This window comes from Coturnix japonica, chromosome 3, assembly GCF_054131305.1.
Source record: "Coturnix japonica strain WE chromosome 3, WE-NBRP24, whole genome shotgun sequence".
In the NCBI taxonomy this organism is placed as follows: domain Eukaryota; kingdom Metazoa; phylum Chordata; class Aves; order Galliformes; family Phasianidae; genus Coturnix; species Coturnix japonica.
In genome coordinates, this window is record NC_140665.1 from 8,418,793 (window position 1) to 8,446,728 (window position 27,936).

Here is a 27,936-nt window from a genome sequence, read left to right on the forward strand (position 1 = left end):
CAGACTTCATTCCTTTTAATTTTGTCCATTTTCTGATGTTTAAAACTACAGTTCGAATTTTTCTTCCCTTTAAACACACTGCATTTTGTATGGAAGATACGCTATTGGCACTTACGTTCATGTCTCAGGTTCTCAGCAGAGGCCCCGCAGTAAGAGACGAGATTTCTTCTTTCCCTGTTCTCCTTAGTAACTGGCATGAACATTTTTGAAAAGTTTCCTGACAGTGGCTAATCTCTACTCCAAAGGCCATCCACAACTGTATACAATATTTATTTGTCACCTTGTTAGATTTATTCTGAAAAATTGTATGGTTCCCTACTTTTTATTTCCATTTCACTCAAACTGAAAAAGTAAGGGCAAATTTTTACTATATGAGAACTTCATTTCCACCAGTCACGTTTGGCAAATGCACAAAATAATGTGTTTCTGCAGTTAATAATAAGTAAATACATCTGTTGAAATGCTGACTTCCTGCTCTTGCTGAAAGAAGGTCACTTCGGGGATCACTTACTAGTTTGCTGTGATTGTAGCAATGTAGTAGAAATTAAGAAAAATGCTTGATTTGAAGAATTACTCTAAGTGTTTGTTATACTCTCATTTACCCTGAGAAACAAACAGTTGTTACAAAAGCTTGCTCTTTAACAGGTATCTTTTCAACGATGCTGAAGTAAAACCATTTGATTCAACACAGCTCGCTTCAGAATGTTTTGGTGGAGAAATGACTGTAAGTTAGGACTTTTATTTTTGTCACGTTCAACCATTAGAATATCTGTTCTGAGGACTTCCATGAAGTAATGCTCATCTCTCGTCTGCCATCTGTTCTGAGAAAAACTTACAGGATTAACCTGAGTTGTGTGCCCCAGTGGCGCAGTGGTAGGAATGCCACTTTGCAACACCAGAGCTCGGGTTCTAATCCCCCCTGTGGTGCAAGTGGTAGAAGTGCCACTTTGCTACACAGGTGGCTCGAATCCCAGGGGTTGGACTGGATGATCTCTAAGGTCCCTTCCAACCTGCAGGAGACTGTGATCCTGTGTTAAACTTCTGATATCTTTGCAGTGCAAGTGATATTAAGTTACACTTGTTGTTATCTGTTCTTCTTCCACTGCTGATCTCTTCAAAGGGTGTTCTCCTCCTTTCAGAAATGAAAGGTTTTGGCAAAGTACTTGCAGGCTGGTCATGGAAGCTCTCTCCTTTCCCCCCCACCCCCCTCTGTATGACTGAAGTTAAACCAATAAAGGAGAAAGGCCTTAATTCCTCCCATAAGTTTCTTATTATTGAATTTGGGAACATGAATTCAAATATTATTATTTTGTTTTGAAAGACAGTTGTCAGAAGTATAGCAAAGGTATTACTAATTAATCAAAATGAATTAGTGAAGCCTCTCTCCAAAGAAGAGAACCTAGCTATTTCTTCTACATTATCCACTTTTATAATTGTAAGGTGGAATGATACGAAGATGGTAACAAAGATAATAACAGATTCAAAAGGTTATTTATAAGGAAAACTCACCGATATGGATGCCTTCACTGGGAAATGCTGAGGCAATCTCCACCAGGGAGCAATCTCCAAGAGATGCTGCCTCAGTGGTGGTCAGCCCTTAAATAAGGTCTAGAGGAGGTGGAATCAAGCTCCACTCCTTCTGGGACCACAGCTCAATTACCCTCACCTGTGCTCCCACAGCTGACCCAACACTTGCCTCAGCTGATTAATCAGAGGTTCGGGCTGTGATTACCGATTTCCCATACAATAATATTATTTATTTGCTCTTTTAAAAAGGTGAGTATGCGACTAATTCAAGAATTTGTTTTGTTGCTCAGGTGATTAACTGAAGGAATAGTTACTGGATAAGCAAGGCTTTTTATCCTTGTGTATGCCTTCTTTCAGTTATTTCCAAATTCTAACCTGTAAACCTCTTGCAATCAGGCCCTTCTTAATTCATAACAGAGCTGAAGATTTTTTTGGTATTCTGTACAGCCACACTGTTGTTTGGTGGAAAAGTTTGAGCTCTGATATTACTCGTTGATTTTCAAACTGATGGTTCCACATGTTTTAGTGGCTTTATTCCTTCTATTGTCAGGATAAAATGTCTGAAGTTGGTATTTGCTCTCATTACTTTAAGGTTTCTTAATACAGCAGCAGCTTTGTACTTTGGTTCAGTTCACCACCCTTGGACTTCAGTCTGAGTATTCTTACACAGTAATGCAGAAAACTGTAAAACAACACTAATTCTCAGGGTCAGCTTGAATTGGTAACTTTTTAAATTATAATGTAATTATATAAAAAAAACATTAATAATGCAGCATCTTATTGAAACAGTTCAGAATTCTCTTTCCTTGTAAAGAGCAGTATGCTGAAATAAGTAAATTTAAGAAAAAAATTGTTTTGGATTGACAAAGGGATTAAATACCTTTAGACAGCAATAAAGAAGTGCTGTCAGTGAGATGGATAAGGCAGTTGCATGAAAAAGCCAAAATATTCCATAGCAATTCTGAAAAATGATAGTAGATTGCAATGGAAGAAAAAAGAGAAATGACTGCTTGGAGCAAGAAATAAATTGTCAATAACCACTGTACAGCTGTCTTGAAATATTTCACATGCATATTTACATGGATTATCGCTTAAAGAAGCTTGTATTTATTGATGTTACTTTCTTCCTTGCAGACAAAAACATACGATTCTGTTACTGATAAATTTATGGACTTCTCCTTTGAAAAGGTATTTCTCTTCCAAACATGTTATATAATCACATTTATACTTCCGTAATTTCTCTCAAAACAAAAATTATACAGATGCTTTTTTCTTAAAGACACACAGTGCTTACATGCTGTTTTACAAACGGATGGAGCCAGAGGAGGAAAATGGCAAAGACTACAAATTTGATGTTTCTTCAGAGTTGCTGGAGGTACAAGTTGATTTTTTTTGACACCAATTTTAAAATAATACAGGAAATCCTAAACAAACCAGGAATCTGGGTAAAAACAGAAAAACCAGTATAACTGGAATCAGTAAAATGATGATCCTTTGATTTAGATATAGTCCTGAGGAGAATGCTTTTGAATAGGAAGTGAAAATTTACAGTGTACATAAATTTCAGGTGCTTACTCATTCTGTCGCATAGTTTTTAATTCAAGCATCTGTATTGTTCTGCTTCATATTTCTAAAAAAAAAAAAAGATAAAAGAATGGTAGAATACTTACTGTTTTGTTTTTGTGAGCTCATATCAGCATTTTCTTCATAGTTGCAGCAGTACGGAAAGTATTCTCATTAACCACCATCTTTTTATCTTACAGTTCCTCAGCAAATTACTGCTTTAAGGAAGGACATAACAGTAGTTAGTTCCAAGAATAGTTCCAGCTGTTTCCTCCCACTTTTTTTTGTGGGTTGTAAAATATTGGCAGACTGTGTTTAGGGTAAGGGAGCGTCATTTAGAAAAGGTTTTATATATAGTCATGGAAAAGGTAGCCCAGGTATGAATAAAACAAGTAGGAGAAACAAGGAGGTGCATCTTCCTGTTCTCCTTAGTGTTGAGTACTGCTCTAACTTAGGACACCTAGTTATAAATATGAGGACAGTATTTATTCATGTATGGCCTGGAGAACTGGAAAAAAAAGTGCAGAGGGGCAGGGTACTATACTGGGTATCTCACTGTGCTAGATAGATCGTGAATATGGACTTGAAAGGGATTCTTCTACTTTTTTATAATGTGAGAGGCAAGTCAGATTCCCTGCACCCTCTTGTAGTAGTATTGCTTTATCATTTGTTCTGTGTTTAATTCTTACCTTAAAAAGATTCTTCATTGTTAGCCAATAAATCATCGTGTGTTTCTCACTCTTCAAAACAGTAACAGATTTTAACAGGTTTAAACTTTAAAACTATTTTAATGTGAAAAATGCTGCAAACAGATTCGGTCAAAAACATTTCAGAGAGAAACAGTCATACTGTAAAATTCTCCACTGAAAAATTCTCCGCTGTTTGATAATGAAGGGTCAAATATTTACTCTTAACAGTTCTGACTAAGCTGCTCGAATGTCTAGGTGATTTCAATTAGTGAAACTACATATTTAAGGAGATTTTATTGTTGTTATATGAACGCAGATATAAAGATACGGCTTTGCAATGTTGTTCTTCATTACGTTGTTGGATCCTTTCTGAAAAATTTGGCCTAAAAATGTGATTTAGTTGGGAAAATGAGATCACGGCAAGGGGAAAGATCCTGAGCTCCATTCTGCAGTCAGAGAGCAGACAAAACTAGTATTTGCTATAGTATAAACAGAGCAACTTTTAGTAAGTCCTTTAAAATAGAATAAACAATTCTAGAAATAATTTTTCATTTAAAAAAATATTACTTAGCCACAGGAAACTTTTAAATATTCTTAGCATCATTCTTAATGTAGTGAAATAAACTGCTTTCTTGTATCTGATGTTAGCATTTTTTCTTCAGTGGATATGGCATGATAACATGCAGTTTCTTCAAGACAAGAACATTTTTGAACATACATATTTTGGGTAAGTTTTCTTTAAAAATGTAATATTAATGCTTCTTTTCTTCTTGCAGATTTTCATTATTTTTTAAAATTAACAAATAAAATTACTGACTCTAGGTTTATGTGGCATTTGTGTAGTAGCATCCCAAGCACTCTACCAGATCCAAAAGCAGTTTCCCTGATGACAGCAAAGGTAAATACCTCAAAAGTTTATTTTGCTTATTTTAAATGAACACTGCTTATACTTTAATTTGGGCGTTCTGCAATTAATGATTCCTTTTTCCCCCCACAGTTAAGCACTTCTTTTGTACTGGAGACATTTATTCATTCAAAGGAAAAGGTATTCTGTTCACTTGTAAATTCTCATTAAGTAGATGCATGAACATAGTGAAAAGTCTGTATCTTTTCATTGTAAAAGTGTGATATTGAGATGTACTGAGTATAGTGGCCAAAAAAAATATTTAAAGACTGTCATTCAACACATTTTATTATAAACAAATAGTGTGATATAATAAGCACTGCACAGTGGAAGAATGGGGGATCTGGATTTAGGTTACTTTGCCTCGGAAATGCATTGGGATCTGCAGACCTCATAATCTTTTCATTTGTAAATTCATAGATTTTTCATGTTTTAGCAAGTACTTGTTAAAGTCTGATACAGAGGACATTGTTTGCCATTGAACGGTGGATATAAACACTAGTTTTAGCAACATGGAAGTTTTATTCTATCTGAACTACTTTTATCCTCAGTAGGCATTCAGTTTTCTCATCTGTGTTTTATGAAGTACTGCTAGTTCTAGAGTGCCTCACATTGTAAGAATACTATTGCAGTATGATGGCAAAATGGAAATACATTGATAATTAAGCATTGCGTGACTTCTTTTAGTTTCAGCATGCGTAGTGGTTTGTAGCTGCATGCGTGCTATATGCTTAAGATTCCGTGTTCTAAGTGACCATTTAGAGATTTTTAAGTTCAAGATTTTTTCTGTATTTCTTTTTTTGCAGCCTACAATGCTTCAGTGGATTGAACTTTTAACAAAGCAGTTTAATAACAGTCAGGCAGCTTGTGAAGTAAGTGACTTAGGAATTCAGCAAATTACAGACCGACTTTCTATATGTTGTTTAACTTTCCTGGAGGTTTGTATCCCTGGAATGTTTTGAACTATGAACTACCACATTTGGTATATTTGTGCACTATGAGATGAAATCCACTTCTCTGAAAAATGCAGATTCTGGGGAATTACTTTTATTTTCTGAAACTTGTGATGAGATGACAGGTCAGGATCCTTTTGTCACTGGGAAGAAAGTCTATGCGGTATTGCAGCTTTTGTATTTGATTATTATATGGTGTATGTTGTATATTGAAGAGGCATTAAAATGAATTTGGAAAGGCAGAGTAAGTCTTAATGAGCAGAATGAAAGGAACTGGAGCTGAATCCAGGGGAATGTGATGAAAGACTGTGGCATTATATAGAGGCTTAAAAGGTGGATAAAAGCAGGTATTTGTCCGATGTAGCTCTAAGTTCATACAGTGCCTTGCTTATGAAGCTGGAACTCTTTAACTCAAAGTGTTTAAAAAAAAAAAAAAAATCTCTTTAGGGAAAAAAATGCAGGAAGCTGACTGAAGGTGAAAATCCACAGACAGATTTCACTAATTCACTGTGGTGGTGAAGACAGTTTTTGAGATACTAGAGGAAAGTTTGTGATAGATTTATTGTGGTAGTTTGAATGTGCAAAGGCGCTAGTTTTATGCTGTATCTTGCAGAAGACTTTATTTAGTACAGACAAATGAAAATCATAGTAAGATAGTAGGCTTCTGATGATTAAAATGGGTGAATACGTTTAATATAATAAAAAATACTTGGGTAAATTTGAAATAAAATATCTATAACTTGGATTCTTTATTTCAAAGTTATTTTCTTGTGAATAAATTTTTGGAAATCAAATTACTATTTGCAGAGTCTAACTTTGAATGTATCATACTCTGTTCTTACCATGTGTTTTCTGCCTCTAATAATAGTAAGACATTTCTAAAATGCATAAGGGATCTAACCCAGGAACTATGTTCTTGTTTAAGCCTGTCCGTACTCAGCAAGATTCTGCAACTGAGTTTTTATTGAGCATTATTTTTATTCTGGTGATGCTGATTTTCAGGATAAGCATTTCCTTCTAGATAACTGAATAATGGCATAACGAACACAGAGATAAGAAGATACTGGATTTAAATGTGTTTCTGTTGATCTTGATTCCTTTTTTCTTGTGCACAGAAGTCATTTACATTTCCCTTGTATTAATACTTCCTTATTCCTTAATAATAAAAACATCACTTACTTTTCAAACTTCTTATTATGCAAAAAGAAGATTGGACAGGAATCAGTTTGAAAGAAAACTAACAAAGTACATGTTTTCTGCAGTGGTTTTTGGATCGTATGGCAGATGATGATTGGTGGCCAATGCAGATTCTAATAAAGTGTCCCAATCAGATTGTGAGACAGGTGAGACAGAAAAAATGCTCCTGTATTAATCAGGTGACTGCTTGACCGATAAGGGGAAATGAACAAGTTTTATAACACATAGTGATTTGGAAAGGTTACATTGATAATCTGTAATTGTCGTCTTTTTCATTCCTGTTTGTGGTTTAGAGAGTATTTGTAGTGGGAGTACTGTTGTTTGAAGCAAAGTATATTTTAATATCATGCCACAGGTGTAGTTAGTATCAGAAAATGTTGCACCAGATACGAAGACTTCTACAACTCCCACGTGATCGCTACAAAACTGAACATTAAAAAATGTCTTACATTAAAAATGTTTTTCTTCTGAATTGATTCAAAATCAAAGTTCAGATGTGTACATTCAGAAAACTATGTACATTATGTCCCAAATTTTTGTTATTTACTCTTTCTGAAAACGTTTAAAATTGAAAAAGGCAATAACAAGCAACTTGTGTTAGCAGCATTTGGATGTTCACAGTTAAAATTAATATCAATAAATAATAAAAAATAATATTAATAGTTTAATGTACATGTATATTTTCATTGCCAGTTGTTCAGGTAAAAACTTTAGCAATTACTTTCTCACCTGAATTGTTTTAACTTCAGATTGTTTTCATATAGAACCATGCAGAGTTTCCTTATTTAACCCATCATTAAAGCATTGTATTTCGTGGGTAATCATTATGCAGAATCCTAGGTGAAGCTCTAATCTTTGACAAATTTTTATAAATTAAACAATAACTGGAAGGAATTTCCTTAAAATGTTCAGAATATTTCTCATTATAGAGGCAATATGAAAAAAAATGCTTAAAATATCCATAAACGTTTCAGAAAATAGAAATAGAAGAGAAAATGTTTATGAGCAGGGGTTCTGAGTCCTGTTAAAGTAACACACCAATATTAAAAAATGTTTTTAGGGTTTCTTCATGATTTATAGAAATCACATTTGACTGTTCTCTTAAAATATCAGGTATTAATACATTAATGACTGGAATGTGGGTGCATCAGTCTCAGCTATATCCTGTGAATGAAATAGAGCAGAAAGAAGTATTAGGAGACTGAATATTCTTTGTTGCAAATACATATTGATGTGTATGGAAAAGAATGAACATGCAGAGTTCATATATTTTATCATTTGCAGATGTTCCAGCGTTTGTGCATTCATGTGATACAGAGACTGAGACCAGTGCATGCACATCTTTATCTTCAGCCAGGGATGGAAGACTGGTAAAATATTAACACCTGAAAACCTCTATTTATTACTCGCATTACAGAAACTGCTTTATCTTTAATGAATTATTCTAAATGGTCTTGCAAGCATAAAATTATACAATTTCAGTTGTTTATTATTCTACCCTAAACGCTCTGATTCACTTAAAACTCTATTGTGGTTGTAGTAGCCAATACCGTAGATACAATTTTTGAAGTATTTGTTCTGTTTGAGTAGATTTTTTCAGTGGGATCTTTTGTTGTCAGTAATAATCTGCAACTGTACATCTTACTCCTTCCACATGAAAATCTGATTGTACATTATATCCAGATGCATGTAGGTATCAGTTTTAATTTGTAAACCAGATCAGGAAATTAAAGTCCAGTTGTGTGTTGTACAAAGTAAGAAAAGAAACCAACCAAAAACAGGTTCTCTTTTGTTCTGCTAATTACTGGCAAAATTATGGCTTTTTTCTGAAATTATGAAACATTCTTTTTGATACGTAGTGAGAAGCGAGCGCTTTTTCTTTGATATTTTGGGTTAAACCTGTGATCTTGATAACTTTTTCCCAAGCAAGAATCACAGAGTTTGTAATAACTTTATTGCTGTTATAAAACCTCTGTTTCCGTGTCCTGAATTTTGTGTCTAAATACAGAACCCAATTTTTTTCTGGAGACCTGAGTATCATAGGAGAGATTGAAATACTTAAGATTTTCTGAAAACACCTAGATCAAGATGAATGTCTGCTCCATGCATTGTGTGACATGTCTAAATCGGTTTATGTTTTTAGTTCGGATGACATGGATGGTCCTGTGGAAGACATCGGCAGTCGCTCTTGTGTAACACGTTTTGTGAAGACTCTCTTGTCTATTATGGAGCATGGTGTTAAGCCTCACAGTAAACATCTCACAGAATACTTTGCCTTTCTTTATGAATTTGCCAAAATGGGTGAAGAGGAAGTGAGTATTGCCTTGTAGCTTTAGGAATTGTGCATATATATCTGTGTGTGTTTTTTCAAGTAATTGAACATCTGTGTGTTTCAGAGCCAATTCTTGCTTTCACTGCAAGCCATATCAACAATGGTTCATTTCTACATGGGAACTAAAGGACCTGAGAATGTAAGTTAGACTGTATTTGATAACAAGTCTTTCCTGTTTCATACATGAGAATGATCTCTGCTATGTCTCTTGAACCACCTTTCAGATGTTAAAATTGTTTCAATATTACAGTCTTCTTTCAATGTTCAATATTACAGAATATTTTAAATATATACTGAATTGATTATACTGTAAATCATAGTTGTCTTTTATCATAGAGATAAAAACTAAGAAGAATCTATGAAAATTGCCCTCATCACTCTGTTAATAGTTGGTTCCATACTTTTGGTACAGCTTAGACTTGTAAACTTGCATTTTTTTTCCTAAATTCAGCACCATACGATTCTCTGTAGTGATTGAACCTAGCTTTTGCATTTGTAAATACAGTTTAGCTTGTGAACATTTAAATGTAAAGCATTAGATATTTACATGATTTGAGTCACACTGATTTATTAAGGTGTTTTAGAAGGGGAGACCTCATAGTGTCCTTCCAGAACTTAAATGGAGCTTCTAAACAGAAGGGAAATCAATTTTTTACATGAGTAGAAAAAAGGAAAAGAGATTTGGTTTAGATGCCAGGGGAAAATTTTTCCACTCAGAAGGTGGTGAGATGCTGGCACAGTCTGCCCATAGAAGTTGTGGATGCTCTGTCTCTACAGGAGCTTAGATGGGGCCCTGCGCAGCCTCATCTAGTGCCTGATGTTCAGTTTCTGTCAACTCTGCCTGCAATAGTGGGGTTGGAGTTAAATGATCTTTGAGGTCCCTTCCAACCTAAGCCATTCTGTAAATGAAAGATGACAGTATATGTAAAAACAAATGCAGGTGTTCTGTAATTAAAGCACTAAATGTACATATTGAAATTCATCTTCTTTTTTCCTGCAGCCACAGGTTGAAGTACTTTCTGAGGAAGAAGGGGAAGAAGAAGAGGAAGAAGAAGATATACTTTCTTTAGCAGAAGAAAAATACAGGCCTGCTGCTCTTGAGAAGATGATTGCCCTGATTGCACTCCTAGTTGAACAGTCTCGCTCAGAAAGGCAAGAGCTTCTGAAAACCCGAAACCAAATTTTAATATGTTAGTTGGAAATGGGGTTAGAGGTTTTTGTTTTGTTCTCGTTTAAGTAAGTCTCTTAAAAGCATAAATGAGCTTGCATTATTGGGTCCATGATATTTTTAACCATTTTAAAATAAATATTTTACATTGTTGACCAAATAAAAGATTCAGACTTAAGTCTTGAATCCATTCAATTGCTCTGATTTGCATTTTCTCCTTTCAGTCTGTCTAATAAAAAATATTTTTGTTCAGTTTTATTATCAGTACCCTTATTTTCTTGTGTGCCATGATAGTGAACAATGGAAACTAGCACTCACAGTCATAAATTTATCTTTAACCTAACTTAAGAATCACAGATGTAAAATGATATAAGTTTCCTTGTATTTTAGGCATTTGACTTTATCACAGAATGACATGGGAGCATTAACAGGAGGAAAGGTAACTGATCTTAATACAAATGTGTAAACCTTAAAAAAGTATTAGCATGTGTAATTATAACAATGTAGTAATATCTAATTATTTGTTTTAGGGTTTTCCTTTTCTGTTTCAACATATCCGTGATGGTATCAACATCAGGCAAACTTGCAATCTCATCTTCAGTTTGTGTCGATACAATAATCGACTTGCAGAACATGTAAGTATCAGAATCTGCAGATATTTGTTGAAGATGTTGTCTAATAAATGTAATGGAATGATTTGTTATTTTAACTGAATAAACAAAAATCTAAGTGAGTTCTGTTTGTTGTTTTTTTTTAAAGATTGTGTCCATGCTTTTCACATCGATAGCAAAGTTGACTCCTGAGGTATGTAAACCTACGACCTGTATATTAAATAAGTTGTTTCTTCTGTTTTAAATTACTGAAGTAATACTTTGCTCATTAAAGGTATTGCATGGAAGATGATCCATTAAAGTTTTCATGACATAAAATAAAGCCTAATATTAATTTTTCTGAAGCAGAAATCTGGTATGCAATTTCAGATGAAAGTTTTATTCACTTTATTAAGCACTGTTAAAAGCTAGTTGAGTCTTAGCATGCTTAAAATAATAAGATGCTTTTCATGAGAGTAGACACTGGTGATTTCAGAGGGAAACCATAGGCCAGAAATAACAATCAGTGTAAAACCTAAAAAATAGTGTTTTGAATATACCCTTTAGGCTACGTGTTACCTGTTAAGCAAATACACTTAAAAATGACAATTCTGAGATAGTGAAATCTGTACTTACGGGAAATTCTTGAATTCTTAATTGCTCTACAGTTTGATTTTATTCCCTTTGTTCTGAGTAATGTCTGATTTTAAGCATGTAATGTAATGTTATTTCCTTGTAACTCTGTATTTCTAGTAGATTGATCCTGTTAATTTGATAATGCTGCCAGTGGTTTAAATCTGTATTTGGGTTTAGTAGAATTAAGATATAGATACATACAACCAGTTGATTCAGAGGTTAAATAATAAGGGATTAAAAGTAATTAAAATGTTAATTTCAGAAGCTAGTAGAATTTTTTCTTAAGCAATTATCTGGATTGGTTTAAAGTCTCTAAAAATATTAATTGATTGAATGAAATACATAAAATGGCTATTTTTATTTTTATGCATTACAGGCAGCCAATCCTTTTTTCAAATTGTTGACTATGCTGATGGAATTTGCTGGTGGACCCCCAGGAATGCCACCTTTTGCTTCCTACATTCTGCAGAGGATTTGGGAGGTACAGCCTGTTTAAAAAAGAAATTTTTAAAAAATTGGGAGCTGAATTGTCTTGCATACTTTTTTTTATGTACGTGAAAGGGTTTTACGTTTCGCTGTCATCCTTCTTTGCATCAATTCTTGAATTTTTCAAGAGCCTTTTTCTTTCAGAGAAACAACAACAGTTTATAAATGTTAAGTTCTGCTCTAACTTTTTCTGTTTTAATAGCATTCTGGTTATCTGTTATTTCAGGTTAACTTTTCGTTTAAAGAGAAATGAATGCATAATAAGGGTTTGGATTGCTTCTACTGAGCAAATTCCACTAATTTTTCTGAATTATCCTTTTACAAAGACTGCAAGCTGGCTTGAGGACCATTCTTAGTTGTTTTCTTTTTTGCCCATTATGTGCCGGTTAAGTGAATATTGGGTTGACATTTGTTCTCTATAAAATAGTGATGAATTGTCTGACCCATAAAATAAGAGCTAATTGGAACTTAATGAATAATTGGTGTGGTGTTGGAGCATTCTCACTCATATTTCTAAAGAGAGAGAGAAATTTTTTAACTAAGTGGTACAGGCTAATTGAGAAATAAAGAAATAGATCAGGAATTAAAGCTTCGGTTAAACTGCTATTTGAGTTTGTTGTATTTATTGTGGTCTGAAGACTACAGTGGTAAGCTGTTGAACATTCTTTCTCTTTTAAAACTTAAAGAAAATAAAGAGGAGATTGTTCCTGATAAATTTATTTTTTATGTTGATTAAAATTTTACAAGCAAGGTGTCTGTCTTCTTAGCTGCTTATATTCTTCAGGTGGATTGTACTAGTTGGGAGCACCTTCAGCAGTGCAGTTACTGCCTATGTTTTCCTAGGAGAACCATCTTTCTTATCTGGGTACCTATACCTTAAGCTTAAAAGAAAACAGTTTTTAAAACAGCTTTAAAATAAAAGAACTTGGTTTATTACCTTGATAATACATCAGTAAATTTCCAGCCTTGTAGAACTAGAAAGGCTCAGGAAATTATTTTGTATTTGTAAGGCTCTTGTAATTGAACAACAGCACTCATAGGCTTTTCTTTGCCTGTGAAAAACAACAGATGAATGTATTTCTTCAAGTTGTGTAGTCGGATAATGAATAATAGCATTAATCCTAACCAACTATTTTGTATACCGTTTATATTCTTCTCATATAACTTCAGTAAAAATACTGATTCAGCATTAAGGTTTTACGTTACCTTAGAGATATTTTAAATCTTTTTTATCTGTTTCTAAGAACAAGATTATTCAGTTTTAAAAGTGCTTAAAATGTACAGAATGTAGAGGTTAACTACCTGGAACTGATTTTCAAAAGCTTTGAACGTGATTAAGAAGTGCTGAGCACACTGAAATTTAACAAGGGTTTTCTTTGTCTGCCATAGTCCTAGCATGTGGTATGTACTTAGTACATAGTAGCTCTGTTTATTAAAAAGTACTTTGAGAGTCATGATAGCTATTTTTAGCTTTTTTCATACTATTAATAAATACTCCTAAAGTTAACGTGTTACTCTTGATTTTTCCGTTCTTCTTTCAGGTCATTGAATACAACCCATCTCAGTGCCTGGATTGGCTGGCTGTGCAAACGCCTCGAAATAAACTAGCTCACAGCTGGGTGCTACAAAACATGGAAAACTGGGTTGAACGTTTTCTTTTGGCACATAACTATCCTAGAGTGAGAACTTGTAAGTTAATTTAAATTAAAGAAAATAATTGTGCTGTTGTTGCAGGTTGTTATGCGTATGGTATTCCTGTGGCACATTAAGTATATGATCTTGTGCTTGTATTTTCTTCATATTTCCAGTTGTTTTATGATTGCTCTATTTTAAAGTGTTGCTATAACTGTGCCTCATCGAGTGGCAGCTATTATAGATTAAAGACGTATTGTTATTTCATTAATGAAAGAGTATATTGTAGGTTCTTTATCTTAAGTGATTAATCCATGTGTCCAGGAAAACCCAGTGAAAAAAAACAACTAAGCAAAGTTGTTCTCTGTAGTTTCCATCACATAGTCACACTGTAAGCAGGAATAGTACTTTGCTCTTCTTTCAGCTGTCACAGCTTTATTGAGTCCTTTAAACCTTTTGATCAAGGATAAGTTTTTGCTTCTGCCCAGCTCTCACATGTACTGCCTCTGTAAGTTCCTCTGCTCAGAATCACACTGCCAGTATTTGTCATATTCAAATGCTGAGCCTTTCTCATGTCTAACTTCTGTTGTAAAGGAAGATTTGATAGTAATAAGTCACACTAAACTTTAATTCCATTTCTGTGGTTGAAGGAGTTGTGGAATCTTGAAGGTACAGCTTTGCAACAGCTCTCCAGTCCAGAGTAAAAATTAGACATAGAAAGCAGTTCAGTGCATTTCCGTGATGGAGTGCCTTGTGTTACATTAGAACCAAGCAGCAGACAGAAATATAGGCTGAGTAGGTCTGAAAGCTACCTCAGCACCTCTTCTAACTTGCTTTGTGCTAGCCTTATCTACTGTTTTGTTCATCTCTAGTGGAAATATAGTCATAACTAGATTACATAAAATACCTTAATATCTGTGAATGGGGCAAGCAATGTAATTTAATTGCAGTTTAAGTGGCTGTTAAGTGTTTACCTCATTTTTGAAACTGTAACACATCTGTTTTTATTTGAAGCTGCAGCCTATCTCTTGGTGTCGCTTATTCCGAGCAATTCCTTCCGTCAGATGTTCCGATCAACCCGCTCGTTGCACATCCCTACACGTGATCTGCCTCTTAGTCCAGATACTACGGTAGTTCTTCATCAAGTCTACAATGTGCTTCTTGGCCTTCTTTCAAGAGCTAAGTTATATGTTGATGCTGCTGTTCACGGCACAACAAAACTCGTGCCCTACTTCAGTTTCATGACATACTGTTTGATCTCAAAAACTGAGAAACTCATGTTTTCTACTTACTTCATGGACTTATGGAACCTTTTCCAGCCTAAACTTTCTGAGCCAGCTATAGCCACCAACCACAATAAACAGGCTTTGTTGTCTTTTTGGTATAACGTCTGTGTTGACTGTCCAGAGAATGTGCGCCTTATTGTACAGAACCCTGTGGTGACAAAGAACATTGCCTTCAATTACATCCTTGCGGACCACGATGATCAGGATGTAGTGCTCTTCAACCGTGGGATGCTGCCTGCCTACTATGGCATCCTGCGTCTCTGCTGTGAGCAGTCCCCTGCGTTCACAAGGCAGTTGGCTTCTCACCAGAACATACAGTGGGCCTTCAAGAATCTCACGCCACATGCCAGTCAGTACCCAGGAGTAAGTAGATCAATTCCAAAAAGTATGATTTCATAGTTCATGTTTCCTCCTTTTCAGAATGTCTCCTTTAGTAATGGAGTTGAAAAGACGTGCTGAATATATAAAGTGGAAAAATTATTTTATTTTTATTTATTGGAGTGTATTTAGATCTGATTACTGTCGGGGGAGGGGGGATTGTTTTGCATTTTTTTCCCTGCTGTATTGCAGTTGGAATGCAGTTGTTTTTTCTGGAAGCAGCCACTGATGTTTCCACAAAATTCTGCCCAGCTGTAGGAAACAGGGAAGGATCTTTTCAGTGGTCTTAGGTTGTAACATAATGAGTTGGAGGAATTCCCAGTCAGTTTTTCTGTTGCTTTCAGTTTCTGTTACAGGGCCAAGATTTGATGGCCTGGCAATGCCTTTTGTAAGGTGTTGGTACTCTGTGAGATCTGCTGTCTCTGCAACGTTATATCACAGTAAAAATAGATACTTTTTGGTCCATGTGTAATTGTGAAAAACCAAGATTATAAATTTTTTAAGAGGGAAAGCATGCAGTTTTCTATGACTGCCTTACTTAGCATTACTTTAGGATCATTCAGGGGTGTACAAGGTTAGAGGAAAAATCTGGAGATTTTCTTCCCTGCATAGGGGAGGAAGGTATATGGAATCTTCTACATTGAAATTTGGTCAAGTTCAGCTCTCTGACTACATGTATACTGTAGCAGTCGTGTAAACAGTCTGTTTTTGCTCTTTGCATCTCCTGTTAGAAGAGACTTTAGTTACTTTGGCATGTTTAGTGTTTTCCACACACAGAAAAAATCAGCATGTTAAGGAGTTTACTGAACTGTTATTTAGAATAGAAACATCAGAGTTTGTGCGTAACCGTGCTGCAAAAGAATGACCTTAAACTGCCTAAGAGAAGACAGGAAGATTGAGCATTCGGATCAGAGTTTCTCAGATTCTTTAGTCTGTGCATATATAGCAGTGACCTGTGAGAAAGAATCAAAACATGCATTCAAAGTTCAGGGAGATTTATTTCAGATGTCTGTGTCATACTGCACATAGTAAATAGTAAAGACCAAAACCAAACCACATTGAACATAGATAAGAGATCTACAGCTTCTGTGCCAGAATTTTAGGTTTTAAGAACTATAATTTAAGTTTAAAATGTCTGCTGATTTTCTAACAAATTAAAATTTTATCCTACCTACACTTGTTTAAAATATATTGTGTAAATGTTATTTTAGATTTTATGTATTAATTAATAGGAGTAATAGTTTTACAAAATATAAAGAGGAATTTAAAAATTAGATAAAAAGCATAATATACTGAGAGTGATGTTACTAACTTTACATTTTTGTGTTTCAGGCAGTAGAAGAACTGTTTAACCTGATGCAACTTTTTGTAGCTCAGAGACCAGACATGAGAGAGGAAGAGATAGAAGACATAAAGCAGTTCAAGAAAACCACCATAAGCTGTTATCTGCGCTGCTTGGATGGACGATCATGTTGGACTACTTTAATAAGGTACGGTAGTATTGAAGTTGTGGTATAGTTTGAACAAGAATGGTATTTTGTAGAATGTGAAGTACAGTATAAGTTAGTGTTGGTCATTTTATACTTTTTTTAATTTAAAGGTTGCTTTTATTCAGAAGTAAACAACCAGATCAAATTATGTGGTTTTCCAAAATCCATTGATTTTGAGTGTAATATATTTTAGAAGGCTTCGTCATCTTAAAAATTCAGAAACTAAACAGACACTGTACGAAAAAGCTGATGCATATAAGATATATAGAAGATACGTACATTAAACAAGATATATATTGCTGTGGTTCAAAAAGAATCACCATGACAAAGCTTCTAGAGCCTTTGGAGGGAAGCAGTCATTTAAATGTGCTAAGTCAGTATTCAAGCTGAAATTCCATTCTCAGCCTACCATAATTTGTCTAGATTGACAAAACAGTGATTTCATTTGCTGTTGGTGACATTAGTTACTTTGCATCAGAAAAGTTCTTTAGAAATTGTATTTGTGGGACGGAATTTTATTGTGCAGATTTTCAGATAGTTTTTTTTTCCAGTGTACCTTAGTAGCATAGCTGGAACAGCTGCTGGGGGTTGTTTTTCTTCGGAGTAACTGCAGATTGTCTGGGTATGTAGGTTAAATACTGGGGCTTTAAATGCAACAGCTGATACACTGAACCAGCTGTGTGAAAAGGAAGATAGCCTCTGTTGGAAGATTTACATAGGTCATCTGTCCCAGGATGCAATCAGATTTTCCCAAATGCAGTGCTGAGATGAATTACTCATTTTGTGCATAATTCTATCAGAGATGAGTTTGATAAGTCTAAGCATGTATAAGAGTTACAAGCATATGTATAAGAATTTGCAAGAATATTACAAGAATATCTCAATATTTGCTTTTTTTTCCTAGTGCCTTCAGAATATTACTGGAGTCTGATGAAGACAGGCTTCTTGTTGTATTTAACAGAGGATTGATTCTGATGACTGAGGTAAGTATTTTTGTTATCAGTTTTAATAAACAGCTCACTTTCTTACTGATCCAATACATCATTCCTTTCAGCTTCCACTTTAAATCGTTTCAGTGGGCTATCATTTAAAATACAGATGAAATACATGTGTGAATTACTGACATATATGTTTATATATGACCTTAAGATTTTTAGGCTCATAGGAAGGACAAAAGATTTACTAGACATGCCTGACCTATAATGTAAAAACTTAAATGAGTAAATTTGAGGCAATAAAGACCTTCATATCAGATAAAAATATATACTAGATAAGTATGATATGTATCGTAATTATAAAAACTGTAGCTTAAGTAGGAAGGTGTAGGATATCAGGTGCTCTGATATCTCAGCACTTGCTCTGAATTTCACAGGGGAGAGCAGATTAGGAGCTGTTGTAGTTCAGTCTGCTGTAGATCACAAACCAGTAAAGGAAGTGAATGAGGTCTTTTGTGAATGAGGAGTAAAAAGAAAAGTTAGAATATAGAAATAAGAGCTTATACCATTCTTAGATGACAACTGCAATTAATATATTTGAACAGGCTTTGAGGCATTTTTGAGGCAATCCTCTTCAGGTTCCCTATGCCTCTTCTGCTTCTGTTTCCAGGAAGGAGTGGTCAAAAGAATACATAATCTAGACTTCTTTAAACTTAAAACATCTGTTTCTGGAGCACACAGTGTATTACAGTGTAAATGGATATTTGGTCCGTTATCAGATCAGAGTTGGTTCAAAATAGAGGATTAATAATATAATAAAACCCTGAAATGGGTACAGTTGCATGTCACTCCTCCCCCTACCAACAGTTTCATTCTACAAAGTTATTTGTACTATCCTGCACTAATCTAGGAGAAGCATAAAATACACTGCTGAGCTGTTAGCAGCTACGTTCTAAAGTGAGTGAGATGGAATTAAAATGAAAAAAAAGAAAAAAAAAGTTGATTGCTCAGGTGGTTTTGGTGTCTGGTTTTGTGGTTTTTTTTCCCTTTTAAGGTGTGTGAAAGAGCTGGATTCTATTCAATGCTTCCATAATTGAATTTGCTCATGGACTAGAAAGTGTTTATGAAATACACTGGCAGCACACAATGGGAATGGATGTTAGGTAGTTTTGAGTACAGGAATAAAATTCTGGATGTGTTGGAGAAACACAGTAAAAATAAGATGAAATTTATTCTTGGCAGACTGCTATCATTAGGGATAAAACAGCTCCCTGTTGAGAAAGGGTGAGAGAGAGCTGGGGCCATTTAGACTGGAAAAGAGAAGGCACTGGGGGAGACTTGATAACAGCCTTTCAGTATCTAAAGGGGGGCTGTAAGAAAGAAGGGATCAGACTTTTTTGGCAGGGTCTTTTGTGGTAGGACAAGGGGAAATGGTTTCAAACTGAAAGAGGGGCGATTTAGATTGGATAGAAGAAAGAAGTTTTTAAAATAAGGGTGGTGAGGTACTGCAACAGGTTGCCCAGAGAATTGGTGGAAGCCCTCCCTGTCCCTGCATACATTCAGGGTCAGGCTAGATTGGGCCCAAAGGTGACCTTTTAGGGTCCTGGAACAATTCTATGATTCTGTGATAATAAATGCATGGTAGAAAACAACTGGGTAGGAGGTAGTTTAAGCTGTACAGTAAATGAGGTGTTGGAATAGATTGCTACAGGAAGGGTCAGCCAGCACAAGTTGAAGTCTTCAGGTGTTCTTCGAGCAAACATTTGTAATAAAGGATATGAAGACATTCAGTCTGCCTTAAGGCATGTGGGTGGATTAGGGGATTGGTTCTTCTTTGCCTTTTGATGTCACTAGTTTGTGTTTTCTCAATCTCACAATAGAAAAGGCTGGAATTACAAAATCAGAAAAGGCACAAATGAAGACAATGCAGTACTGTTTGAAAATTCATTTTTTCCCAAGCTTGCTAGAAATATAATTGTTTTAACTAGCTATAGTTAGTTATCTCAGGATATGTTCCTTTCTGTCTTGTAAACATTTATATTCCATAGCCTTGGGATAAAATGTTAGGAACTGAGTTAGAACTTGCATTGTTTATGAAACTCATAACTAGACCAAGGTACTCGTGTACAAAAAGAACTTACCTTGGTTAACCTTTATTCCTACAAACAATTGATATTAACTTGATAAAGAATGTGTAATACAAGTTACAATTTGTCCCTTGTAAGACATTGCTAGAAATGAGATAAAACTTTTAATTGAGTTGCGTTATGACTTGAGAGTCCCAGGCCATATCTCTTCCCTTGTTCACTGAAAATGTTTTGCATCATGAAAATTACTGCATCAAACATTTATCATGTCCAGAAAAGTTTTCCATTCTAGCAGGGTTTGCTGTGTATCTTTTCATCATAATACAAAAATGCCATGTCAGTTTTTTTCATCATGTGGAATGAGATTGTTTCTTTCTTCGAAATACCCCAACAAATAATATTTCTTACATCTTGTGCTAGAATTGTTGCACTGCTTGGAAATTAGATTTCCTTTCCAGTATTTCTATAAAATGCCCAGAAGATATTTTTGTTAGAAAAAATTTAAGTAATTCATCTAACATATGTACAGTTGTTTAGCATTAAGTCTTTAAGCGGCGCTTGAAAAAATGACTAGCATCTGTGTCAGTCTTGTAGGTTGTTTTCTGTTTGTTGCCGAAAATGTGTATACCCATACCTTTATGTATTTCTTATATCACTTGCTATGCTGGCAGAAAGATAACGCTTAGAAATCAGATTTGGAATGTTTATAAATGGGTGTCTGTAAGAGTTGCTTTGGGTGTCACAAAACTGCTCTCTTCTTGAGCAGGGATAAGGGGTATAGAGGTTGTTGTTATGGTAAATTTTACAATTTCAATGTCCCTCTGGCATGCATTTGTGAAACAGTGGATATGACTCTTGTGTTTGGGTTAGATGAGAAAAACAGTTCCAGCCTTATGACCAAGAACAAGTTTAGTTTGACCTCCATACATTACATACAGTTCATTCTTACAAAAACTGTATGTCCTGGTGAGGAATCATTTTTAATTGTCATAAAAGATACCCAGTCATTCTCCCTTTCTCTCCCTCCGTCACATTCTCTTTCTCCCCTCCCTCTGACTTCTAATGTGAAAAGATTCTTCAGATAGTTTTTCACAATACACGCGCTAATTGCATAAACGATTTTGGTCTTGTTTTAAACATTGTGTTTCTAGTAACTTTTGATTACATCTGACATTGATACTTACTTTGATACTTTTCTTTACATGAAATTAATGTAAAAGTGTTGTTTGCAGGATAGAAATAGAATGATAATAATGTGTTGTTTGGCAACATGAAGTTGTATATTTTTTCTTTTAGTCATTTAACACATTACACATGATGTACCATGAGGCTACAGCCTGCCACGTAACTGGAGACCTGGTAGAACTTCTGTCCATATTCCTTTCAGTTCTTAAATCGACACGTCCATATCTTCAAAGAAAAGGTTTGGTTACAGCTCTTCAAAGGTTTATTGTTTTTGTCTACTAATTAATTTTTGTTACCCAAAACCTCATATTCTATCTTGCTTAGTATTTGTGTTTAAACTTTCCATTTATGTGATTACTAAATTGTTACTTACTAGATTACTTTTTACATAATCTGAAGCTAGACTTAGTTTGAGATTTATTAGATTTCTAGAATGAGAAAAAATAATGTTAGAAGAAAAAATACAAATTCCATACTTCATTTGTAGATTTCTCATGAAATTAAATAAGCAGATTTCTGTGTTTTTTGCATTCACAGATGTGAAGCAAGCTCTCATTCAGTGGCAGGAGAGAATTGAATTTGCCCATAAGCTTTTAACTTTGCTAAATTCCTACAGTCCTCCAGAACTTAGAAATGCTTGTATTGGTAAGTCATAACATTATGCGTGCAGCTAGGAAGGACCTGTTTCTATGTTGATACCTGATTTGAAATTTAAGTTTTGTTTTTGCAAGTGCAGATGCTTATTAGATACTCTATAGATCTGAATTTTGATATTATCGTTGACAACGTATCATTGTTGCCATTATTCCAATATTAAATAATTCTGTTTTCATTCGGCTGCAGTTAATATTCATACATTGCTAGGTGTGCAGACTGTGCACAAAGTCATCATTCATCTTGAGAGGCAAATTTGCAACCTGACTTACTAAAATTCAGATGCATGGTTAAGGAATAACTCATTAACTCAGGTCAAGTCAGTTTAGAATCAAATCCCAAATTTTTCATTAAAATTCTAATACTAACTAAAGATCTGCTCAGAAGGGGCACGTGCTGATCAAGTTCATCTGCATTTCAACTTTAGCTCCTACTTTTATGATCCGTTTGCTGTAAAGTACAATAATTTAAATAAAGTTGAAGAACTTGTAGGAGCTAATAGATTAGCTTTCTAAAATTGTATGCTTAGGCGTTACATGTCATGTGTCTGGTTTGTGCTACAAAGCCTATTCCAGAAACTTTTTTGGAAACAGATTTCCAAAATAAATTGTAATGGATGCAGTCTGCACTTTTTGGCATGCTAATGATGGCCTAAAACCTTACCCACATAAACTTTATTTGTGTGATCTGCATGCATTTTCCCTTTATTTTGAGTGCCTTTCTAATTGTCCTTCTGATGCTGCTGGTTACATTTTCCAGGTATCAAACCTGATATGTTAAAGAAGAAGGAAAGAGGGTAATTTTATTGAGCTTCTACTTCCTGCAAGCTGGCACCCCTCTCATTGGTTGTAGATTCACTGTTGAGCAGGTTTTTCTACAGTTGGCAAAAGTGAAGGGAGTCCTGACTAATTCAGGTCCATTCACTTTGCGTGTTGTTCACAGTAAAGCTACCTCCACAGTGCACACTAGCAAAAGAGAGATGAAAGAGTGAAAATGCATGAGCCATAAGTTGAACTGTGTTCTGATAAGAAATAACAATATATAATAGAAATAAACCTTTTTGTTTGTAGATGTCCTCAAGGAGCTTGTACTTTTAAGTCCTCATGATTTCCTACATACTCTGGTTCCATTTCTACAGCACAATCATTGTACATACCACCACAGTAATATCCCAAGTACGTATTTCAGTGATTGTCTTTTGAAGTTCTGTTAAACTGTTATTACTCTGTCATGTTCCTTATTGATGTTAGATATTGATATTTTCATATCTATTTTATCCTACCTTGTACTACAGTGTCTCTTGGACCTTATTTTCCATGTCGTGAAAACTTGAAATTAATAGGGGGAAAAAGCAATATTCGTCCTCCACGTCCTGAGCTCAATATGTGCCTCTTACCTACTATGGTAGAAGCCAGCAAGGTATGTAAGCATAGTCTTTAATGATAGCTATTTTTCAGTTGTTTTTCTTTTTTATAACAAATACCATAAGAATTCATTAGCATATTATTCTCATTTCCTTTGTAAACAAAGCATAATTCTTCTTCAAGATGTGTTGTCCTCATATACTCCATTCTAGATGTGCACTCCAGAAACACCATTTTCCTGCCTTTGGTGACACACAGCTTCATTATTCCAGATATGATAAAGAGTTGAAACCTTGTATTCAAGGTAAAAACTACCAAACAAAAAACTACAAAAAAAAAAAAAAAAGAAAAAAAGAAAAGAAAAAGAAAAAGAAAAAGCCCACATTTGATAGTTTTCCAATCTGTTTGTAGCATTTATAAAGAAAATTCAGGAACAGCCCAGGGATTGGTCCAAATGGGTTGGGTTTGAAACTATGTTAAGATATATTAACAGTTAAGTAGATCCTCCACATATCATTAAGAGTCCATTCCAACAGGACTGAAGCACAATCTACTAATTGTTCAGATGAAATACCAGTACTTGACATACACAGGACAGTTTTATAGTGCTTTGAATCTCTTCCTTTCTACTTTCCCTTCTGTGGGCTTCCTTATGGGATGCCAGCTCTGGTGGGGTGACATCGTAGTCACTTGCCATGCCCTGGTATTACAGTTCAGCAGTGGTGGGATTCAGCTTGCCAAACTTTGACTATCTTAAGATTGTTGTTGTGTCCTTCCTGCGGCTACTGGAGAAGAACTGTACCATCAGGAGACTGATTCTCAGGCACCTGAGCCTGGGCAGATGAGAATACTCAAATGAGTAGATTTTAGATAGCTAAAGTCAGCTAAGATGAATCCCACCCTTAGATGAATATGTATGGACAACCATTTGAAGAAGGAAAGCTGGTTACTCGCTGTAAGGTAACCGTAGTTCTTCAAGATGCTTTGTCCACACAGATTGTGAACTTCCTTCTGTGCTAATGCAGAGCCCTAGGGGAATTCTTACGGTGAAGGATTGAGTGGTGGTTGAAGCCGCCATACCCCTTATGCCCTCAGGTACAGTGGTCGCAAGGACACACTGAGTGCAGGCACTGCCCCAGTGGACACTGCTATTCAGAAAGAATCCAGTCTCCTGCACATGGGGTGTGTGTGCACGTAGATGGGAATCTGTGTGGGCAACACATTTCGAAGAAGCACGGTTACTGTAGGGTAAGTAACCCTTCTTTTTTAAAGCTTTCAAAATGATGCTTTGTGTATTTGTGCACCATCAGATTTACCGTATGTGTTTCAAAAAATGCATAGAACAGGAAATTACCAGTGTTTTTCCATCTCATATCCAGCAGCAGCGGATACAACAGAAAATAACGTAAATGTTTGAAATGTAAAGTCATATGACACAGTATTTTACAATCAATACTGAATTCATATACCATAAGAACCAGAAGATATGTGACCCTCTAGAACCCCATCACAATTACATTTACCTGTTGTTGGTTTTTTTTGTTGCGTGCTATTTTTAATTTGTTCATTTTGTAGAAAATTGCATTTTGTTTGCTTGAATGTGTGAGATTTCCTTTTGGCTATCTGGTCTGCAGAAGACCATTTTGAGTGCATACATTCAAAATATATTAAATACTGGCATACAAAGCCCTTGGCATGTTTACCATTTGATTTAGGGTAGTCCTGAAAATACTGCTTTGAGAGCTTGTGAAACTTTGTCTTGAGAAAATTCTGACTTCTGCATGTAGTAACTGATGAATTATGATTTACAAAGTATATGTTTAGGTATCTGGATGTGATTTGGTGTAGGGAGCCTGCTTTGGCAGGGGGGTTGGACTCGATGATCTCTAGAGGTCCCTTCCAACCCCTACAATTCTGTGATTCTGTGATTTGAAATTACTATATTCTTATTTCTCTTTAGGATAAGCTATTCTCTTTAGGATGAGCAGCTTTGCACCTTCTCAGCCCACTTATTCAGAATCCTAGATTTTTAGTGGCAGGGAATGTTATGCACCATCCCTGTACCATTCTTCTTAACAAGGACACAATGTTGAGATTCATCTGGATTGGGTTAGAGTTGGAAATCCCCATACTGTACTCCTGTAGTATTTGATGACATACTTTAGAGCAAGAGGTGCAGGGAAATTAGGCTAGGTGCTTGGGAAATATGGTAGTGGTCCAGCTGCTTACATAGTTTAAATGAAGTTCTTTTAAATCTCCAGGGTAAAGATGATGTTTATGATCGTATGCTGCTAGACTACTTCTTTTCTTACCATCAGTTCATCCATCTACTATGTCGAGTTGCAATCAGCTGTGAAAAGTTTACTGAAACATTAGTTAAAATGAGTAAGTATGAAAGTTAAGCAGCTTAAGAGTGTTGCGGGTTTATTTGTTTGTTTTTTATTGTGATAATTGTGAGCACTTCTCCAGCAAGTTTCATATTCCGTATTACTGTGGAAATTAGTTTCCTGTAATCTACCAAATGGTATAATGCAGTACATTCTTAGCCACATGTCTGTCATGCTTCAGGCCTCTGCAGAAAGGGACATTTGGCAGTGAGTGGGAATTCATTCTACTTATAAATTTGGTTTCACGCAGACTCCCTTAATCTAGTTCTTCTGCCAGTTTAAATGGCTTTGTGTCAGCTCCCAGATCCTCATCACCTCTGTAAGACAATGTAATTTCTGCCAATTATTGTTTGTCTGCTCAGGAGCATATGAGATTATCCATACTGTCACTGATAGCATTTGTTCTGTACTAAAACATAGGTTTGTTTATCTTACTCCTTTGGGGAGCCCATCACAACAGTTAACCCAAATTTATGACTACCCGCTCATGTCATTTGTACCTGAAAACACAGATGTTGTTTAAGCATCACAATTAAGTATTACCAGTATTAGGGATTTTTTCCTATCACAACGTAAACCTAGTCTTTAACATATGTTAGCAAAGGTGTTGCTGACTTTATTGATCTGAATTGCTCCAAGCATTCTGCCTGTGTCACTGCAGAAGAGCATCCTGCCATGAGTTGCCCATTAAATGCACATGTTGCTCTGAAGGCACATCGTGGTGGGTTTTTAGTTATTTTTTTCCTACCGATTGACCCCAGTTGGCTCCATTTTCCAGTGTTGTAGGTGCAGATGCAGAAACATTGCAGTCACAGAAATACAGTTATTGCATAGATAAACATTTTAGGACCTGTCTCTTCAGTTCAGTTATTAAAATTAGGTATCTAACCAGATTTCCTTCTGTAGTCACTCAAAAGAAGTAGATTCCATCCAAGTATTCTACTGATTCTTGGACACCTTAAGCAGCATGAACAACTTTCCAAAATATGCCTGCTTGTTTTCTCTCTGTTGAGGCCGTGTAGCTCGCTACAATTAAATGCCAAACTTTTAGATAAAAGAATACAAAATTAATTTTCCTCCAAACAAGAATGATAGCAGAATGTTCTTTTGATCCCCAATTCACCCAACTGCTCATTCTTTGTCATATTGCTCTGATTGTAACTCTTTCATTATTGTTTACTATAGGTTGTGTTAGTTAAATACAGAAATACTGAAAATATGTATCTTTTGCTATTGGTGATTGGGAAATAATGAGAATTACACTTAAAAGCTCAGGTGCTATTTTTGAGAAAATGTAAAGCTTTCTGAATGTTGTACATGACCAGCTAAAAACATAAGAAGATTTGAAAGTAATTAATATAATAAGTAACATGAAAATAATGAAAAATCTGGTTACAAGTGCAAAACTAAAGCCAGCTCTGTTAGTGTTTTTTAACATTTTTCAGACGTACTAAAGGAAGACATATATTAAAAGTACTGTAAAAACTTCACAAACCAGAGGGACTTTCTAATTATATATTAAACAAAAAACATAGAATGTAGTCATATAAAGTGTTATGGCACTTTGTTACTGTTCATGTGGGTATCCAAGGAAGATGGACTTGCCATTATTTGCAAAGTAACTATTAATTTCTCAAAATTCCAGGTGTTCTTGTTGCATATGAAGGTTTACCGCTTCATCTGGCATTATTCCCCAAACTTTGGACTGAGCTTTGTCAGACTCAGGTAAGAGTCAGTGTATTGGAGATCTAACAGGGTGAAAATAAAAGCAGAATACAACTGTGAAACAAGTTTTAACCTGTAAATCTTAACCAGTGGGTATTGCTTAGTTGTTCAAAAAACTGAATATTATTCTGTTTTGAATGAAAAATACCCCTACTTGTGTTATCTGACATCTGATAAAGCTTTAATTAGTCGAGTATAAAAATGTAGCAAATTGTTGTATGCCCTAGGTCCTGCAAAAACTTAGGCAACATATAAGTAACATATAGTAGTGCAGTATTACATTATACTACTATAATGTAATCTGTACAGTGTAGAGACATTACTTTAGCCTGCCTCTGTGAATATCCAGCTTTTTATGTATTATAAACACAAGTATGATTAAGTGAAAATGATGTCTATGTCTGAGGTCTTTTTTCTGTAATAGAACATAATGTGATTCTGTGATAACATGCCCACTTTGCTCCATTGCAAGAGGACACTGTAGCTGGCTCAGGTTAGGAGACACTGGCACTTCAAATACATCCTTGTGATAAACCTGCATTCCTTCAGAATAAACTTCATAAAAGGAAAATGTGAAATAATTGACAGCACTTCATTTGTACAATGTACTGATTGCTGATTGACCTCAAATACTTCTATCACTAAGATCCCTCCAGTATGAATTAAAAACATCCATGGGCCTGGTTGTATTTCTCCACCTTAAACTACTGAAACTACTACTATTGTGCTACTGCAGTGATGTACTTTCAGTGATGACTTTGCAGTGTG

General features: G+C 35.2%; 1 protein-coding gene across 13 annotated transcripts in view; it reads left to right on the plus strand.

Moving 5' to 3' along the window:
- The window catches only part of USP34 (ubiquitin specific peptidase 34), a 129,588-nt gene that overhangs the window by 98,924 nt on the left and 2,728 nt on the right, over positions 1 to 27,936 (plus strand). For 6 of the 13 annotated variants that reach the window (XM_085540996.1, XM_085540991.1, XM_085540989.1 and 3 more), the window contains 27 exons: positions 646 to 724; positions 2,662 to 2,715; positions 2,807 to 2,902; positions 4,442 to 4,506; positions 4,602 to 4,677; positions 4,777 to 4,824; positions 5,490 to 5,621; positions 6,899 to 6,979; positions 8,118 to 8,203; positions 8,977 to 9,145; positions 9,230 to 9,304; positions 10,166 to 10,317; positions 10,724 to 10,772; positions 10,864 to 10,968; positions 11,093 to 11,137; positions 11,936 to 12,040; positions 13,587 to 13,734; positions 14,692 to 15,326; positions 16,674 to 16,831; positions 17,736 to 17,814; positions 21,150 to 21,276; positions 21,576 to 21,683; positions 22,763 to 22,867; positions 22,987 to 23,111; positions 24,152 to 24,304; positions 25,318 to 25,441; positions 27,089 to 27,168. In XM_085540996.1, coding sequence (XP_085397122.1) covers positions 646 to 724; positions 2,662 to 2,715; positions 2,807 to 2,902; positions 4,442 to 4,506; positions 4,602 to 4,677; positions 4,777 to 4,824; positions 5,490 to 5,621; positions 6,899 to 6,979; positions 8,118 to 8,203; positions 8,977 to 9,145; positions 9,230 to 9,304; positions 10,166 to 10,317; positions 10,724 to 10,772; positions 10,864 to 10,968; positions 11,093 to 11,137; positions 11,936 to 12,040; positions 13,587 to 13,734; positions 14,692 to 15,326; positions 16,674 to 16,831; positions 17,736 to 17,814; positions 21,150 to 21,276; positions 21,576 to 21,683; positions 22,763 to 22,867; positions 22,987 to 23,111; positions 24,152 to 24,304; positions 25,318 to 25,441; positions 27,089 to 27,168 — 3,259 coding nt within the window. Of the gene's footprint in view, positions 1 to 645; positions 725 to 2,661; positions 2,716 to 2,806; positions 2,903 to 4,427; positions 4,507 to 4,555; positions 4,678 to 4,776; positions 4,825 to 5,489; positions 5,622 to 6,898; positions 6,980 to 8,117; positions 8,204 to 8,976; positions 9,146 to 9,229; positions 9,305 to 10,165; positions 10,318 to 10,723; positions 10,773 to 10,863; positions 10,969 to 11,092; positions 11,138 to 11,935; positions 12,041 to 13,586; positions 13,735 to 14,691; positions 15,327 to 16,673; positions 16,832 to 17,735; positions 17,815 to 21,149; positions 21,277 to 21,575; positions 21,684 to 22,762; positions 22,868 to 22,986; positions 23,112 to 24,151; positions 24,305 to 25,317; positions 25,442 to 27,088; positions 27,169 to 27,936 lie in introns of those variants that run through there. The other 7 variants (XM_015856751.3, XM_085540994.1, XM_085540992.1 and 4 more) reach the window with 7 other exon arrangements.